The sequence below is a fragment of the Chlamydotis macqueenii genome, chromosome 5, assembly GCF_036417535.1.
Source record: "Chlamydotis macqueenii isolate bChlMac1 chromosome 5, bChlMac1.mat, whole genome shotgun sequence".
Taxonomy (NCBI): domain Eukaryota; kingdom Metazoa; phylum Chordata; class Aves; order Otidiformes; family Otididae; genus Chlamydotis; species Chlamydotis macqueenii.
This window is the reverse complement of record NC_141560.1, coordinates 44,111,893-44,132,016: the sequence shown is the minus strand read 5'-3', so window position 1 is coordinate 44,132,016 and position 20,124 is coordinate 44,111,893. Positions and strand designations below refer to the sequence as shown.

Here is a 20,124-nt window from a genome sequence, read left to right as displayed (position 1 = left end):
CCCACTGAGTCTTCATCTTTTTATTTAAAAAACAAATATAGAAAACAAAATAAAAACCAAAATTCCAAAGGAAAAGGGTAAAATGGAAAATTCTGGGGAAAAGAATAAAATAAAGAACCTTGTTGTCAGGAGTGAGCAGCTTTTTCTGAGTGATTGCAGTCATGCTAACCAGACACTGGAGGCAAGATAGAAGATCATATGATAACACCAGCAGCCCATCAGAGCCAAGACGAACACATGACCACAGAGAAACAGATGGAAGGAAAAAAAAAATCTATTACTACAAAATATCACAAATGACAGGAAATAAAAGGGACCACAAAATAGGCACATCTTGGGAGAAAGGTGTAACTGCCCCACCCCCAAACATTCACATCTGGCCACTCTGGAAAGTGGAAAGGCTGCTGTCCTTATTGATGCAGCTAAGAACTTTCTAGTGCAGTTTAAGAGCAGATATCCTGAATTTTATTCATTGTCACTAAGACCCAAAGGCACACAGGAGTGTTACCCTTAGTGACAAGGGCCACAATTTAGTCTTCTCTACTTTGTACAGCAACCAATAGCACTCCTTCTCTTTTGCCAACGGTCAACTCTTGGTGATAATGTGTACAGGAACAAACGGGGATGTAACCTGAATTTGGTTGAACTCTCTGAGAATTTTAAATATGTCTTCAAGGAAATCACAAATTGTTGTCTGATATCTAACTTCGCCCTAGTGAGAGAGTTTTGCTGAATAGTGCTTGAAATTGCAAGGGGGTGAGGCAGAAGTGGGGGGAAGGTGGATGTAACGAAACTCCAAGCAACCCATCGCTTCTATCTGTGCTGAGAGCAGGTACTGGGGTATCAGAGGTTACACACTTTGCTCTCCCGGTCTACAAGGAGAGAGAAAGAGCGGAACCCATCATACAAATAACACACTTTACCTTTAGATACTGCATGCAGCGTGCATAAGGAAAACAGAAATAAAGAGATAAAACCTGCTTGACATGATCAGCCAGGATGACCCAAGCTGATTAATGGCTTAGCAAGACCTGACAGGAAAGACTGAGACCTCACACACAGATCTGTGAATGGAGGGGAAATAAAGATGATCATAGCTTGATGGATCAAATCAGAGTTTAAAGCCCACATGGCAAATGTAAAGGAGGAATCTAGAACTTCCTACATCAACTGGAAAAAAGTTAGTTTCTGATTTTTACTGTTACTTGGGGCTGTCGCGTCCTGGAGCATTTCAAATTAACCCTCACTTGACTAAGAAATTAACTGCAGTTACAAGCCTCAGTGACTGCTTACTTTTCCGAATTAACTCTCTCCATTAACATAGAAAAGCAGCAACTGGATACCTACCACTTGACATCTGTATCAACTGATACTGCTTTTCAAGCTCAAAATACTGCTGTACTCTAACATGGGGGATGTCCTAACTGGTCAACTATATGAAAAAGGCATCTTAAAAAGGTTGACAGAAAATTCCTAGTCCTGTGCTTCCCCTATAAATGACAAAGCTGGAAGCAGCAGAGATAGCGAAAGATGAAACAGGTAACAAAAATTACAATGAAGTCCTCTGGAGAAACTACCGAGATCTGAAACAAGATGAAAGTCTCAGATTTACCTTAGTCAGACAATGTTAGAAAGTCATACAGCTAAGGGAGCTCAAAAGAAGACACCCCTATAACAGTGTTTAATCAGCCACTCTATTGATTAGCCCATCTCCACATTCAGAGAAGTAGAACTCTCCATCACAGATCAAGGGGCACTTTCTTGAACAAAAGTGTTCTAGTAGTCTGGTGCGTTTTCACATCCATTGGATGTGCCAGGATACACACCCGCTTTTAACTTATTGTGCTTTACAGTGCAAGAATGACTTGCATTCTTGTCCAGTATAGCAGAAGAGCTGTGCAAGACTACATCTGCTAAGTTCTACTGAATCTGAGTCCTTTCCCCAAAGTGCTTATTACCTGTTTCAGATGCTTTTTCAGCTCTGAAGCTTCTGGTTCTGGCAGTGCTGGCAAAGATTCTGCATTTGTGGGAACGATCACCTGGAATTAAGCACAGCAACAGACTAAAAATTTCCCAGCTGTAGTAATTTTCAAAACAGAATCTCCTGCATCTCCACCACTCCAGAGACTGATTAATGAAAACCATAAAGTAAAACAATTAATTTAAGAAATCCCACAACACAACCCCCACACACAGACACCTGCATCAATACTTTGATTTGCACTTTTTTATGGTTGTTATTGTTTACAATATCACAAACAGTGGGTTTGTGGAGGAGTTACTTGATCATTTATCACAAAAAAAAAAAAACCAAGAGAAGTCTGAATGAACCAACACTCATCCTTTGGAATTTCCATCAAGTAGAAGATGTTATACACATTTCCCTTTAAATAGCCTTGCTCATGCCCCATTAGAAAGTGGGATTCATAGTCCCATTTGAATCATGACAACCAATGCTGCTGGAAGGCTCTTATCTGATTCTTACATAGGGCTGTAAGAGACAGGGTCACAATTACTCAAAAAAGACAGCTTTATAATTTGTTTGAGGATTTATCTCTTAATGATACAGCCAGATGGATTAACTGAAACAGAATGTCTTATGAGCAAAAGAAATGGGGATCTTGAGACACAATGAGGAACGGAATCCTAAAGTGTAAGACAGTAGTGGCAAAGGCAGGCTGAGGCCAGGCATTCTTAAATTCTCAGTGGTTACATTGATGACAGTGCACAGTTGCCTGGAAACAGACACAAGTTCTTATGGGCACCACTTACCCTATTGGTATCCAGGTCAATAAGCCATACATCATCGGGCATTTTAAAATCCAGTTTGTAAAGGAAGAAACTTGCTGGAACACCAATGATATAGGGTGTAGGGGCTAGAAGCAACTGAGAGAAAGAGAGACTTTAATAAGGACAAGATCTGCCTTTGATATCACCATGCTCTTTCCAAATACTTATTAACTACAGTATGTTTATAGCAGAGGAGGCAACATACAAGCATTGATAAATAAATAATTAATTCCATACAATATAAACTTCTTTTTTTTTTTTAGGAGAAAAAAAAAAGAAGAATAAGAGCTCCTGCTCAGAGAGCTTCAGTTTTCATCTAGAAGAAAACAAATTTCTGCCTCCCGTGCCCTTCCCCCAGGGATGTAACTTATATGGCTGCATGGCTCTTTGGAAAATACTTAGCTAATCTAACAGCTTGCCACATCTATCATGGACCAAGAAAAAAGATATTCAAAAGAGCATAACTAGAGAAGCAGCAAGTCACACATGAACATACTCTCAGCTCAAACTGAGTCTGTGCCATTGTAAAAATGGCTTTACCCTTGCAAGGGCTTTACACTTACCCTTGTAATGGTAATTTGGTTTCAAAACAATAACATCTCTAGGAAGCAGAAGAAATAGACAGTTTTTTTCAAACGTAAGTGGAAAACCTAAGGAGAAATTCAGGTTGTTTCCAATAAGGGAATCAGCAGAGAAAAAAGGTTTAAATCAGTAAGGCATGCAGCAGCTTGCGATCAGTGGCTTGGGAGGCTAATTTGTTCTTTAAATCTGGAACAGTTGGTCACCTCCAAGGGGCAGTACAAGAACAAACCTGCAGCATCAGCTGCAGGATAGCACTGTAGTAAAATGGCCTGAATTCTATCTATTCAAGCAAAATAATGAGCTCCTGTAGAGAGCTGACTATTGGTAAAACCCAGGTCCCAGCTGAAGTAACTCAACACTTCATATTTCTGAGGAGAATAAATTGCAGTCAATAGTTTCTAAACTCTGAATCAAGAGCCCTCAAGCATCCTAAATATTACCCTGGACCCTCCCCAACAAACCTTAATACTCAGTTAGGGTGAGGGGGTAAATATCATCATAATATTGTGGATCTATGGCCTTTCTGTCCATTGCTTGTGAACTACTGCTTTGAATCACACTATTCACTAAGCATACTTTGAAAATATCCTACATAAGTGGTGTCACCAACAATTTAAACAGTGGTGCTCAAAGCATGTTCTTTGCAAGGCAGACTTTGCTACAATCCATGAGGAAACAGCGGGAAAGGAAACAAGAATTATTCTTATATAAGTTTCAGACATCACAGAAACATCCTTCGCAAAAGACCAGCAAAGGGAAAATACGTACCTGTTCTGCAGAGGCCATACAGGTAGGAAGCAGAGGGATCACTGGAAACATGTACTCTAATGGGTAGATCATAGCCACAAAGGCCATCACAGACATTGAGAGTGCATTATAATCTCGGGACTGCAATACAACCTGCAATCAAAGAAACTCAGGTTAGCACTGCAGCACCTATTCACTTCTAATACTCCCCCCAAGAGTACGCAAAGATCACAGCCTGCAGGCCTCTGATTTGATGGCTCTGAACTGAACGCTTTTTTGAGTGAGAGCAAAAGTTTTCAAAACAGAAAGCTCAGAAGGAGCTATTCCTTCCCCCCACAGACAAATTGATTCCAGGCAGTGCAGGAGAAAGCTGTTCTACACATCCAGCCTACCCTGGTTTCAAAGAGGGCAGAGCTTCCTACGTACCTATCAAAGATCAACTCTTCGCTTCTCACCTTGTGCTCCAAAAGTATGCAGGTCAGCACCTGCAGGCAGGCATCCACCCCCAACAACTCCAAAGGCAGATGTAATGGAAAATCCACCAAGGTGAAGCGGGATGGATCAGGAAGAGCAAAGGTCAAAGCTGGCTGCAACTCATGCGGCAAGACTTCCACATCCACCCTCTTCTGACCAGCAACAGGCATCGGTGAACGGAGCAGCCGGTATATCCAGGCTTCAATCTCCCGCAAATCGTGTAGCAATGCGCTAGACTTTTCTTCCACCAGGAGGGAGCCTGTGAAAATCCGCCACATTGTATCCCTGTACAGGAAGAACAACGAGGTCAGTACTCCAAGAGCTTCACTTGACAGCTGTTCCACAAGGCTCTTCCACGGAAAGAGCAAATCCACCCAGAATTAAAGATACTGCTAACAAACATTTGGTCATAGAGAGGAATGGAAGGTAGGGATTCGGGCTTACTGAAACAACTACTGTGGGGAAGTATAAATCTGTCTGTGGCAGGAATCAACACAAGGATGCCGCTGTCGGGAATCAACACAAGTATGTTGCTTCCACCTGGGAGCTCATTCATTCATTTAAAGAGTTCAGTTAGGTCCAGATCTCTGAAGATCTCTCCTTGCTCTGGTGAGTGAAATTCAGCACACACATAGGATACTCTCATATCCCATTCAGAACTGTGGCAGACTGATTGATCGTAAGATTCTGCTTCCAGCAGTCCTACAAACCTCTGCAAGAATAGGAACTAAATCTGAGATAATAAACATATGCCACACCAAGAACTCCCAGATGTTTTGGCATGATAAAATACTCTTTTTCATCCTATCCTAAACTGCATTGTATCATTCTTAAGAGCTGAATAACCCATGGCACAAGTGGATGCATTTAGCTGAGAATATAAATTTCTGAAAGCTGTCTAGAAAACTGTACCTTAGCAAAATAAGCAATTTTTCCATGCCCTAAGCTAGCAATCTGCAAATTGGTAGCTCAGACAGGCTGGCCCAAACACATGTACAGCATTGCTGAGGGCCTTCAGAGCTTCAGAACTTGAAACTGGGTCGGACAAGGGAAGCAAAGTGGCTTGTACACTTCAGCCCTTAATGTTGTAGCAGAGTGAAGGCTGCAAACTTGCTGAAGCCATTCTGCAAAAAAACTTCAGCCTGATAAACATCATCTGTTACTGTAACAGATCCCTTAGAATGGTAGAGGTTCAAATTCAAGGTTCTATCTTAAAGTTCACAACTTAAAAAGAAAAAAAAATTAAAGAAAAAAATATTATGACACTGAAGGCTTCAGAAAGGAAGGGAAAAAAAAAAGAGAAATTTGCAAGCGTCAAAAGAAGGGCAATTTGAGATTATGCTGGGTAAGTGATAACCTGTCAGGAACAGGGATGCTTCTCATCCTCCATGCTTCCTTGAGCCATTTGTAATGCACAGGACAGAAGGTTGTTAACAGGCATGCTCACCATTTTGCAAGCTGTAAGGATTCAGTTTCACCTTTATTCTGCCACACTTCAAAACTATTCTACTTTTCCAGGTCACGCCTTGCAAAACACATGGTACTTCAAACCTCCTGCTTTACTTTTCCCAGAGGTGTACGCTCAGCATTCCTTCTCTTGCCCTCCATCTGTTACTCAGTTCTTCTCTTTAAGCATTATGACCAACAGGAGCAATTTTTTCAAATACCATACGCCATTCAAACGTTGGAACACTTCAGCACTCCTTTCAAAAATCAGATGAGCTCACGGAGTTAAGGAAAATCATGCAAGGCTTTTTTTCTGCGTCTAATTATCAGACTAAACCAAGTGACAAAATAAGCTCCCTTAATATATACTTCCAATACTTCCATAGGGAAGATTAAAAAAAAAAGTTTTGCTCCAACATAATATTTCTTCCCCAACAGTCAGTGGACTTAGGTAGTAAATCTGCTAATGCAGGAGTCAGTCATAAGCCCAGGACACTCCCCTAGAACTATTCCAGGGCAGTAACCCAAGAAGTAGGCTACTGCTCTCTGAATGGGATAGATTTCCTCTTTCATGCAAAATGTAAAAAGCTTATAAAGATGAAAATTATAGATGTCCTGTCATTTTTTTTGCTTTTGACAAGTTTAATTTGGAATGTACTAAGCTACTTAACTCACATTATGAGCTATCTCACAGCCCCATCTCTCTTACTACTGAGATAATCCCCTCCTCCTCCAGAGATTCATTTTGTATTTTCTCTTCTCAGTTAATGTATTGGAAAGGAAAATATCATCCTGGAATGTAGGTGTCAGGCACAATAGCACAAATATACATCCACAACTGATATACATAAAGACATTGTTCCTTCTGTACCCTACAGTGCAACTGCTTTTGTTACACACCCAACATTCTAATAGCAGATATGTAAGATTACTACATTAAAAATACACCAAGTTCCTGTTAATTTGCTATTACCAATCCCCAGTCCCATATGCTTCTTAGACAACTCCTCTGTTTTCTACTTCTCCTCCCTCTCCCCTTCAAATATTGTACTTTGATCTCTTTCAGCCGTTTCTGCTTCTCTAGTCTTTTCTCTCCCACGCTGTAGTTCAGATTGTTTCATAAGCTCATTAAGCACACTTTCATCACTTCCTTCTTGCCCCAAGTGGAAATTCTCTCTGTTATTTCTTGGCCGTTTCTAATTTGCCAGAGAATCAGTCCTGACATACACTGCCATGGAGCTTATATGCCAAAGCAACAATAACAGCATCAGTGCTCAGCTTCAGAAAAGATCATGCTCAGCCAGTTGTTAGCAGGAGAGTGCCTCCTTAGGCCTATCACAAATGAAAATCATAACATGTTACAGAACCACACAGAAGTTTTAAAGAAATAATCACAAAAATTTCCTTTTCCTACTGTGATCCTGGGTTAAAACAGCAAAAAGGCCAATCGTTGGTGTCGGCTGCTTCTGCAACCACACCTGTAGCCACAATTTACCATGCAGACAATTGCAGACCTGGACACAAACGGTGGTAGGAAAGAGGTTCTTTCTTCCCTCTCAACATACCTCTGCACCCCACGAGGAATCCCCAACTTCTTGCCCAACAATCTCTCACTACAGCAGTCCACAAGTCTCTTGAGGGTGTAGAGACACTCACGAAAGGTGGAAAAGAAGGGATAATGACTAAGGATGCACAGAGAAGTCAGAGTGCTGTTCCGAGAGCGATGGCTGCCTCTGGCCAGACGCTTACTGCGCGGTGATCGATTCACATCTGGGGTAGACTCTGTACTCGGAGCCTGCAGTGAAGAACCACTCTCCGAACTCTCCGTGCCCACTTCCTCTTGGGGTACAGATGAATCCCCAGATTTAGGGATTTTCTGTCCCTCCCGAGCTCGATGCCCTCCTGTGCCTTCTGCCTTCTCCTTGGGTACTCGCTTCTGGAAGGAGCGGTAGAAGTTGACACAGATTCCATAGCGAATGACACCGGTATCCTTGTCTGTGAGCGTGAAGACAAAAGAAGTGTCATCACGGAAGCTCATACGCTTTTGCCGCACGCTCAGGCATCCTTCTGGCTGGCAGAAGAATACAACATCAGGTGGTAGAGGAAAGTCCACGTGGTCTTCTAGAGGGTACCGTCGCAGCAGTTCAGGAGTTTGAGCAACGCTATCACTACTTGGCTGCCTACAAAAAAAAAGCAAACAAAAAAACCATGCATAATTGACTAATGCCAATAAAAATCTTTCGTATAACCCTACTAACATGTCGGGAGCCTGTGGGCTCAGCTTCATCCTTGTTTCTTCTCTCCCCTACTACCCAGGGAAAGCACAGCTTCTCAGTCACTAGTCACAATGCTCAATCACTAGCACAAGGCCACAACTGCAGAAAGGTTAAATAAAAAAAGTCTATACCATAATTATCAAAGCCCAACAAGGAGTCAGTTCAAATTTGACCAAGAGAAGGACTTTCAGGAGTATATTGTTCCCAGTAGAACTTTGTATTGTCATGTTTCTCTGACTTTGATTTCCAAAATGAATTTAACCGCGCAGGTCTCTGGGCAACACTTGGGTAGGAAATACACTGTCCTCTGCAAATATACAGTCAGACGAAAACCTTCTGGAATTCACCTATTTATGAACAAGATGAAATATTACATGAGGAAACCCAGTGTCAATTCCTAACTGGGAAAACCAATAATTTAGTAGCAAAGGACTCAGACAAATGGTGGAATGATATGGACTTAATCCTGTAAAATATTCACTAAAAAGTTCTGGCAACCATATATATATATATATATTTTTTTTTTTTTTTTTTTTTTTCCTAGCCAGTGACACACACATGGAAAATCAGGTTATTTTTCTACAGACAATAAGTAATTAAACTACTAAATCATTCTGTCCATAACATAAAATAATAAAAATAGTTATTACTTAGGACAATGTCATTTCCTCCACTTAGCCTATTTAAATATTGCACTCAAAGTATTCTGAAAAGAAAGCGGGAGGTAAAGCAACAGGTTGATGCACATAAACCACTGATATTTAGAAATGAAAGTAAAATACACTTTGGAATACACCCATTAAATAGACTAGCACAAAGTTACTGCACAAACTTTGAATAAAGAAAAATAACATTTACTAAGCACCTGTGTATTTGGTAAACAGCACAGGTATCAACCCCACATTTCATATATGCTTTAGGTAAACAGGCATAGCATTTTATCTGTTGATAGTCAATAAGACTTTTTCTTTTTAAAAAAAAAAAAAAGAGCTTTCCTGTCCTTCCTATGAGGATAAATGAGTATTAGAGGGAGAATAAGTCAAGTAAGGCAAGTTCCAGATTGTTTTTTTTAATTGAGCTTACAGACTTAAATAGCTAGAAAAGTAACCCCAAAGTAGTATTTTAGTTGCATGTGGCTTTCAGTATTTTCAGTTCATGAATCCCTCTATCCTGATGCCAGTAGAAGCAAAGAATTCAGATACATAGGCTACCAGGGAGTCATACATAAATCGGCTATTCTTAGCCACCCTTTGCAGACACTTGAAAAGGAGTCTAAAGACTGCAAGTTAAAAATCTTTGCCTGCACTACTGTCGTGGTTTTGTTAGTGAGGGGGGGGCTAAGTTGAACTATGACAACTACTATCTTTCAAAAAGTGCCCTGGCCAAAGTAGATGCTCCCATTACGGTAGCATTCCAGACAGCGCTTCCTCAGCACTAAGCAAGACTTCATCAAGGCTATTTATCCCCACTCTACTGCCCAAGCAAAAGCAGAGCTGAGACTATTTTTACATTACCTGGCTCCAATGATCACAAGATAGTCGAGTAACCGAGGGCAGATTTTCTTTTTCTGCACCATTGTCCTTGACACCCCTCCCTATGTCATCTCAGTGAATTTCTGTTCATTCATCCACTGGTCAGTTATCGAGTCAGCCGTGATTGACTGCCTTGGAGAACAGAATCTGCTTGGAACTGTCTGGCAAGACCAACCTACGATGAAAAAAAGCAAGAGTGTCAAAGGCACAATCAGGAATATCAAACACATACAAGCAACGTCATGATCTTAATTACATTCCCAAAACGCCTCAGTGTTCTTTGCAGTCATGGCCATACACAGATCTCTCTCTTCATCAGTATAAAACCACAACCTCATGCCCACAAAAGCGGAAAGAGCAGCAAAATACACAAAAAAGTACAAGAGAACCTCAAGAAAGACCACAAACAAAGCAGCGTATCACTGGCAAAGAACTATTCATGAAATGGGTTGAGGGAAAAGTATTGCTTCAGCAAATGCCTGGCACTCCTACAGTGCTTGGGAAAGCAGCCTTAATTGGCAATTCTGTACCGTTAAACATGACTGAAGAAAAAAATGCAACCTGAACTTTATCTGTCTGATAAACAGAATAACTAAAGAAGGGGTAATACCCAGAGAAGTCCAATTTGATATAACGCACGTCACCCTCCCAAACCTGGATGTGGCCTAGAACAAGAATGACCTTCACCATCCCAAATAACTGCAATCTCTAACCCTTTTTCTGTGAAGATACAGAACTGCAGTTCTATAGAATTACAGTTTGCAATAGCAAAAGTGCTTCTTGTAAATCATACTGTTTCTTTCACTTATTTAATTCAATTCCGTCTATACTGTGTATCTTCACCATTTACTCTTGATACCCATGCCTCCTACAGCTACTTTCTCTGCCTATTTTGTCATAGAAAAATCCTCTTGGCACAACTGGTATTTTACTGCAGCATTACTAGCTGTAAAATTGTTCTTTCCAATCTCATCATTCATACTTCATTGAATTCACGAAAGAGAGAAAAGAAATAATCTTAAAAAGTAGTCAAGTTCTACATGTCAAGGTTTCCTACCTACATTTGAAAACAACATTAAAGCAGAAATTTTCTGAAACAAGAAGTTCTCGGAAGTTCTAAAATCAGAGATGCTCAAACTGTACTACATGCTTAATGAGCATCCCAATGAAAGAATTAATAAAGTTATTTTATATTAAAGAAAATTAACCGCTTGCCTTTTGGGGCATATTCAGAGTAAGGTTTCTATTTCAGTTCATGTTTGCATCCTAAAGCTACCACAGAATTCAGAGAATGATTATTACTGTACTAAAATCTTTCCGTTCTGCAGCATAAAGTTTAGGTTTTATTTATATAAAAGTATAACAGACTTACTAACGATTTGTAAATCTCAGCAAAATTAGGTAAATTTCTTGATGTTTCTCTCATTACTTCACAACCAGAAGTTAGTTAAAGGCACTGTAATCATCAGCATCTTGCAACCACGTTCAAAATCTAGCAACATATTTGCTTTTTTTCCCAGCCCTTCACATTCCAGGTACAGAGTTGGGGAATTTTATTCATCAGCACTCCAAACACCACTAAAAACATAAATGCACAAAAAAAAGTATGCATACAATTTATCAAAAAAAAAAAAAAGGAAAATCATACTAGTCAGTAAGTATTAATTATTAAATCATAAACTGAAAGGAACCTTAACCCTCACACACACAAACCCCCACATTTTGAAAGACTTTGTGGCACGGTTTTAGAGGATCCTCAACTACAGTCGCGGTAGGTTCCCAAGTGACAGCACTATGAATCACCTTCTCTGAGCAGCAATACTTGTATCAGTTATCATCTCTGAACAACAAAGAAAATACAGACATAGGAAGTAAAGCTCCTGTTTCTTCGTTTTAATGATATTGTTGAAAACATTGTAGAATCTGTCCTGCAACAGCTCTCGATCCAATATATTCTGCAAATATCTTGGCGCGGATAAACTTGAGAGGAACAAGATGAAGTTGGGATGATCAAATGTATCTTTTTTACTTCCGTTCGAAGAAATACTTTATCTGTTTTCTTTTCAAATAGCTTTACCCAGAACTCTTTTAAGGAACTCACTGTTCAGTTACAGATATGGGCATAGAAGAAGTAACCACGAGGTAACCTAGAAGTATGACTTCGAGGAACTTCTGCTACTCAGTGGTAACCAAACATGCAGAGACTATCCCACCATCTCAGTGAAGGCACAGAAAGTAAACTGCATTTCCAATGGAATAAAAACATACGCAATGACTACAACAGTAACTGAGAGGCTACAAGACTACAACCTTAGCTTACTTTTCAGTAATTTGTCCATATCCTGTGGTTTTTCTCTAGCCTGGAGAACATCTCTTATGACTGCAATTCACTACACATCTTTCCCACAGTTCTGCAAAGGAGCTAGGCAAGGAATGCAATATGAAGACCTCCATCAAAACCATAAAATTTTCAAAAGAGTATCCGAGCAGACCCATACAAGGAAGACATGCAGGGCTTCCAATGTCTCTGGAATAGCTGAAGCTGCATCCCAGTGATGCCATACATCAAAGTTTGTCCGTTTTTTTAAAAAAAAGATCTGAGTGCTTTCCAAGATTTCTGATTTCTACTGCAACACAGGGAGACCAGATTGATGCAGTTATTCTGCAGGGGCTTCTAGAGTCTCCTTTACTTGCTTACTTATTCTTAACAAGGCCATAGTTACAGTGAGACATAAGAGGATAAAGGCTTAATTTTGGCAGATAAAGTTTTGTTGGACTGGAGCAAGAGGTAGAAAAACTAAAACCAAGTTCAGGTTTTTTGCCTTCCTCTATTCAATCTCTTGCTTCTTCAGAGCTCTAGTAATGGCTGATGACAGTAATGAAAGAGCATTACATCAATAGTTGCTGGAACTCACCTTCATAATCCTGGCTGGAATCAGACACCACAGTTGATAATCTGTACAAACCAATACAAAGAGGCATTACAGTCCTGCCTCTCTCTCCCTATCTGCCAAAAGCTTGCCTTCAGGCCAGTGTCATCCCCTCCTCCGTGCTGGCAGAAGTGCTCGAGCACTTACATGGTGAACCAGATGACGGAAATGATATGAACTAAAACTAACACCTCTCTTCTCCTCCCTTGCCACTTTTGTTTCTACTAGGTAATTTCTATGACTTGGTTCACCAAATGGCCACACAAATACTTATGCAGGCACAAAGAAAAGGTAGGAGAGAGCAGCTAAAGGAATTTGGAAAATTGAACATAATACGATCACAGAACTACAGATGACAGCTTCTCTACAGGCAATAGAGGTAAAGTAGTTTGTTTCTCAGAGATTTGCTATCGTCCTTCCTCTAAGCTCCTACTTTTTACAGACTAAGTACGTTAGAACAGAAGGAGAACAAACAACCAAGAGACACTTCCATTTCTCCTCTTTCATAGAATCATAGAACCATATAATAGTTTGGGTTGGAAGGGACCTTCAAAGGTCATCTAGTTCAACCCCTCTGCAAGGAGCAGGGACATCTCCAACCAGATCAGGTCGCTCAGAGCCCCATCTAACCTGGCCTTGAAGGTTTCCAGGAATGGGGCACCTACCACCCCTCTCTGGGCAACCTATTCCAGTGTTTCACCACCCTCATTTAAAAAATTTCTTCCTTATATCCATTCTGAATCCTTCTATTTCAAAACCAATACCCTTCATCCTATCACAACATGTCTTCCTAGAGAGTTTCTCTTCGTTTCTCCCATAGGCTCCCTTTAGGTACTGGAAGGCTGCTATAAGGTCTCCCTGGAGCCTTCTCTTCTCCAGGCTGAACAGCCCCAACTCTCTCAGCCTGTCCTCATAGGAGAGGTGCGCCAGCCCCCTGATCATCTTCATGGCCCTGTTGGCAGTTGGGCCTGAACTGAGAAATTATCTTGACTCCGAGATGGTACAGGTTTTGACATTGATGGCCTCTTCTCTCTCTCAAGCTGCTTTAACTTCAGGTTGCTTTTCCTGAAGAGGTCTTCTGCAGTGTGTGTTCTCTTTGCAAACGTCTTGAAACCAGCCCTTTGAAGGTTGAATCCTCAAGCAGTACTTAAGAAAATACTTCCTATAACTTCAGCTCAAGAAAAGAAGAAAAATAAAGAAGTGAAGGCCACCACAGAATCATACTGCACAAACATATCACATATTAGAGAACACCATAATTCAAACAAGCACTCATATGGATGGTGAACAGGTTGGTGAGAAATAACACTACCCACGTACTGTAGCAACTGTCAGCAGTACTCACGAACTGGTAGAAATTGGCACAGTAGCCTAAATGCAAAGACAAAGGCCAGAGCCAGCACTAACCCACGGCCTAACAGTAACTGAAGACAGAGAAGTGTTCAAAATAACACTTCTATTACTGGCACTACTCTACATTTCAAAATCCCCCAAACACCCACATTTCAGCTTGTAGCACAACCTCTTAGAGGACAATCTGCATAGTATTCTGAAATGTAAAGTCCTCCCAGAAATAAAAGTCTGTATAAACAGACACACTCATGAAGAGCACCACAACACAGAATGGATATAGTAGCGTGAAAAAAACTGCAGCACTTTTTATCAGTTTAAAGCCATTTGTGTCAGACTAACAGCCAGCATTAGTCCTGAGAGACATGAATTGTGCCACATCCCTGTCTCATCTACCCCTCGGAGTCTTCAGTCTTTTTTTTCTAGACACAAAGCTACAGGAAAAAAGTCATTCAGTCAAAGAATAACTTGAACATAACCAACTGATAACCCAACTTAGCTCACTTACAGTTGTTCTCCTCACACAGAAACTTCCAGCTTTGATAGGCCAGCCTTACACTCAACTCTACAACAGTCAGCAAGTATCTAAATCATTGCTTGAAAAAATGATATGAAGACAGTACAAGGTTTTTTTCCAACAGGCAGATGTTAAGCCCTGCTTCCCTTGCTACTCTTCCATAGTTTAGGATGGTACCAGAACGAGGCCTCTCCTTCCATTACCTCCAGCTTTTATGTGGTACAAGGATCATATTGCACTTTTCAACAACGCATGGGTACCTTTAGAAAACAAATCAGTGTCATGCAATTAAATTTAGTGACTGAGCAAAAAGCATACAATAGGACATTAATCTCTAAGAGAAAAAAAGAGGAAGTCACAAAGGAGATAGCAAGAATCACAGGTCAGAAGCCACACGAATTCTGGTTCACTGAAATCTCACCTTGTGAAAGACCAGATTTACAGCCATGTCCAAAAGGAACTAAATTTTCGGTTCTAAAATGTCCTTGGAACATCTTGAATTTCTATTTATTCTCAGCCAAGACAGTCTGTACTTAGTTCAGATCTATAGCCACTATGCCTGACCTCAGTGCATTCTTTTCTGTGAACTCAAGATCCATACCAATCAGACTAAACTGAAAGCTGAAACAAACACAAATAGAGCCAGGAGTTTCAATGGTCACGTTTTGGTTGATTTATGTTTCCTTTCCTCACATTACACACCTTGAGTATGCTGAGACAGTTATCTGCTGAGCTATGAGAAATACGTGCAAGTACCTCAGGACCAGCCAACCTCACTCGTGTGGTCAGGAACCCCACTCAAGTCACTGCAGAACTGGAATCAACACAGTCTGAAGCACAATATAAACTATGCATGGTAGCTTTGACCCATCTTCATACATTTTAATAATCTTTATGTGATCTTTACCACTACAATTTTGGTTACTTCTTTTTCTGAGTCTGGTTCAAGTGATTCCAGCCATTATCTCTGGTGTAGCACATACTATTGGATCACCTTCTCCAAGCTCAGGATGCACTTCCAACAAAGAAGAAGACAGGCAAAAATGCCAGGAGGCCTGCATGGACAAACAAGGATCTCCGAGACAAACTCAAACACAAAAAGGAAGTCTACAGAGGATGGAAATAAGGGCAGGCAGCCTGGGAGGAATACAGAGAAATTGTCTGAGCAGCCAGGGATCAGGTTAGGAAAGCCATAGTCCTGATAGAATTAAATATGGCCAGAGATGTCAAGAGCAACAAGAAAAGCTTCTATAGGTATGTCAGGGATAAAAAGAAGACTAGGGAAAATGCAGGCCCTCTCCAGAAGGAAAAGGGAGACCTGGCTACCCGGGATATGGAGAAGGCTGAGGTACTCAATGACTTCTTTGCCTCAGTCTTCACCAGCAAGCGCTCTAGTCACACTGCCCAAATCACAGAAGGCAAAGGCAGGAACTGGGAGAATGAAGAACTGCGCACTGTAGGAGAAGATCAGGTTCAAGACCATTTGAGGAAGCTGAAGGTGCACAAGTCCTTGGGACCTGTTGGGGTGCATCTGCAGGTCCTGAGAGAACTGGCAGATGAAACTGCTAAGCCACTGTCCATCATATTTGAGAAGTCGTGACAGGCTAGTGAGGTTCCCACTGGCTGGAAAAGGGGAAACATAACCCCATTTTTAAAAAGGAAAAGAAAGGAAGACCTGGGGAACCACAGGCCAGTCAGTCTCACCTCTGTGCCTGGCAAGATCATGGAGGACATCCTCCTGGAAACCATGCTAAGGCACATGGAAAGGAAGAAGGTGATTGGTGACAGCCAACATGGCTTCACTTAGGGCAAATCACGCTTAACAAACTTGGTGGCTTTCTGTGATGGAGTTACAGTGTTGGTGGATAAGGAACAAGCAATTGACATATCTATCTGGACTTGTGCAAACCAGTTGGCACTTCCTGCACGACATCCTTGTCTCTAAACTGGACAGGCATGCATTTGACCACTCAATGGATAAGGAAGTGGTTGAATGGTCAATGACTTGATGTCTAAGTGACTCAGTGACGAGTGGCTTTCCTGAGGGGTCAGTTTTGGGACCAGTGCGGTTTAACAACTTTGTTGGTGACATGGACAGTGGGACGAAGTGCACCCTCAGCAAGTTTACCAACGACACCAAGCTGTGTGGTGCAGTCAACATGCTGGAGGGAAGGGATGCCATCCAGAGGGACCTTGACAGGTGGGCACATGCAAACTTCGTGAAGTTCAACAGGGCCAAGTGCAAGGTCCTGCACATGGGACTGGGCAATCCCAAGCACAAAGACAGGCTAGGCGGAGAATGGACTGCAAGCAGCCCTGAGGAGAAGGACTTGGGGGTACTGGCAGATGACCTCAAGAAAGCTCAACATAAGCTGGCAATGTGGGCTTGCGAACCTCATCCTGGGCTGCATTAGAAGAAGTGTGGCCAGCAGGTTAAGGGAGGTGATTCTCCCCCTCTACTCTGCCCTGGTGAGACCCCACCTGGAGTACTGTGTCCAGCTCTGGAGCCCCCAACATAAGAAGTGCATGGATGTGTTGGAGCAAGTCCAGAGGAGGGCCACGAAGATGATAAGAGGGCTGGAGCACCTCTCCTATGAGGACAGGCTGAGAGAGCTGGAGTTGTTCAGCCTGGAGAAGAGAAGGCTCCAGGGAGACCTTATAGCAGCCTCCCAGTACCTCAAGGGGGTCTACAAGAAAGTTGGAGAGGGACTTTTGACAAGGGCAGGTAGTGATAGGACAAGGAGTAATGGCTTTAAACTGGAAAAGGGTAGATTTAGATTAGATATAAGGAATAATTTCTTCACTGTGAGGGTGGTGAGGCACTGGAATAGGTTCCCAGAGAAGATGTGGATGCCTCATCCCTGGAAGTGTTCAAGGCCAGGTTGGATGGGGCTTTGAGCAATCTGGTGTAGTGGAAGGTGTCCCTGCCCAGGGCAGGTGGGTTGGAACTAGATGATCTTTAAGGTCCCTTCCAACCCAAACCATTCTATGAGACTTTTATTCTATTTTGCTTGTAATAAGCTTTTAAAGAAGCAGAAAAGTAGTCTCCTTTTCACATGAGCCATTTTACACTTTCTCTGCTTAACAGCTATATTAGCATTAAACACTGCTAGTAGTTTTATACTTTAAAATAAGCAACATTCTTGGAAGCCCATTATCCCCATTATCCAGATACTACAGCCATTCTACTAACACAAGAAACACAGATGACTGTGCAGACGAGTTGAGAACACCCTCCCTTCTCCAGACCTTCACGGAAGAGCTTGACAGAACATGGAACAATTTCTGAAGTCAGATCTGGATGGACTTGCTATACTGGTGCAGCTGCTTTCTGTGTTACCATCCATCTTGACAAGGCTGCAGTGCATGCCAATGCTGTGACTGCTAAAAAGATACCAGTACTTTGGCACAAAAAAAAAAAAAAAAGGGAGGCATTTTCAAAGCATTGCAAGCATGCCTAAAACAGACATCTATCTAGTATGGTTAGTCTGTAATATAGATGTGGTTCTGCGAAATGCCTAGAGATAATTCCAAGCATAAGAAATCACCCAGTAGAGAACAAGACTGCAGGCAGGTTCTGAAAGCATCCTCCCTGGAGCACACACACATCACTTGAGTCAGTAACAGTTCCTTACGGATAAAACAGAAGATGCTTCCCAACTGCTTCCACTTTCCACCTATCCATTTCCCACAAAAAGGGAAATGACAGACTAAATCAGATTAAAGAAAATTAGAGAATGGATTGTAAAAACAGTTTTTGGCAATACAAAATGATATCCTTGGGAGCCCTTCTGAAGAATGGCAATAATGTAAAGATTTGTTCCTTTCCTACTGCGGAATATTATCATCTCTTTCCTTTCTGGAAGCAGTACTGACACAGCCAAACACCTTTAGCCTCCACATCTGTTTTCCAGAGCAAAATGGAGGTAACACGGACAGGGATGCCGACAGACAGACTAAACAGGACCAGAGTCAGTATACAAACAGAAGTACGCCACACTGACAGGAATCTTTTTGCAGCATCACAGAGTGAAGCTGGACTGATTCAGGTTCTCGGTTGCTATAGGAACAGATTTCCTGGTCCTTGTCATATGCTGGCCCTTCAGCCTTGCCTCCTCTCTCCCCCCTGCTTCAGCCAAATGCTTGGCTAAAGCAGCCTGCCATACATGCAAGACCATGCAGCCGCCACACATGCACATGCTGTGAAAACAGACCCACAGGTAATCTGATTCAGATCAATCTCCATAGCAACCCAATCTTTAGTCCCTAGATCTTAGCCTGTCGGCTCTATTTATAGAGCAGCTGCAGCGCTCCACCTCCTCCGCTCCACCACCAAAGTTCCCAGCACTGCCCACACTACAAACAAGCTTCACCCAGGCACAAGGACTGCCTGCAGCCAACACCGAAACTCACCCCTCCTGGCACCTGCCGGCCCCGAGCTAGATGACAGCGTAGTATCTGCAACATGTCAAACGCCTCCCAGTCAGTGAGGTTTTCCATATCCATGAATGCTGCAAATATCAGATGTTGTTACTGCTCGTGGAAAGCTGAGTACCAACGGCAGCTGACAAAATCCGCTTATCCAGCTACCTGCAGGATGCTTCCACAGACATCCGCTGCAGCAGACATTCAGTTTTGCGCCAAAAGGATGTGCAAGCTGTGCTAACACAATCCTAACGGGAACTTTCAGGCAGTGGAAAATGCAAAAGAGTGGTCCCGGCAATGCCTGTCCCAAAGCTGTACCCACCAGTAAATATTTGAAAAGCAGGTGGCTTGGACATTCATCTAGTGATTGGGTTTTGGTTTTGTTTTGGTTGGTTTTTTTTTTTTTTTTAAAAAAAAAAAAAAGAGAAACAAAAAGAAAAATCAAGACCTTGAATAAGCTATGAAAGATAAGCATGTGAGAAAGACCAGTATGCGAACACTGTTATCCATTTTATTCTACTACACTCCTGGGGAAAACCATCAACAACAAACTAACGCAGGAGAAGCACACACTTTCACAGCACTCTACTTGCTAATAGGAAGGAGATGGCAGATTTTAGCCTCAGCCCCAGTTCATTTCACACTTCAATTTAGGTTAAAGACCTTTTTCTCTTCCTCTCCTTCATGGCCTGAAAACACCTCTCTCGTGATCCTCCCTGCAGCTCCTTATAGCGCAGGGCACGCAGAGCACCACTCACCAGCTTCTCACAGAACATAAATTCCAGCTTAAAAACCCTTTGCCAACCTGGCCAGCTCTCCTGCTCTACACTGTTCAAATTTAAATTAATCTTTTACTTAAAAATAATCTCCAGAGATTTGCATGAGAGAACAGTAACACAGGAGCTTTGACTCCCTGCCCTTCACTCTTTTCAAGTCTGTCCTTTTTTCCCGTACCTTGTGCAACATCACCATCACAAAATACAAGAGCCTTCTCAGCAATTTCAACTTTGTCAGCTTTTCATCAACCCTCAAAACTCCAGCAGCAGCCGCTCATA

General features: G+C 41.9%; 1 protein-coding gene across 14 annotated transcripts in view; it reads right to left on the bottom strand.

Moving 5' to 3' along the window:
* MADD (MAP kinase activating death domain) overlaps window positions 1–20,124 on the bottom strand; it is a 76,551-nt gene that overhangs the window by 51,066 nt on the left and 5,361 nt on the right. For 8 of the 14 annotated variants that reach the window (XM_086749230.1, XM_086749217.1, XM_086749222.1 and 5 more), the window contains exons 2-8: window positions 9,830–10,022; window positions 7,605–8,219; window positions 4,575–4,878; window positions 4,141–4,272; window positions 2,773–2,886; window positions 1,959–2,039; window positions 119–175 (exon numbers count right to left, since the gene is read on the bottom strand). In XM_086749230.1, the coding sequence (XP_086605356.1) occupies window positions 119–175; window positions 1,959–2,039; window positions 2,773–2,886; window positions 4,141–4,272; window positions 4,575–4,878; window positions 7,605–8,219; window positions 9,830–9,891 (1,365 nt within the window). In that variant the 5' untranslated portion in view covers window positions 9,892–10,022. The remainder of the gene's footprint in view (window positions 1–118; window positions 176–1,958; window positions 2,040–2,772; window positions 2,887–4,140; window positions 4,273–4,574; window positions 4,879–7,604; window positions 8,220–9,829; window positions 10,023–20,124) is intronic. The other 6 variants (XM_086749219.1, XM_086749223.1, XM_086749228.1 and 3 more) reach the window with 1 other exon arrangement.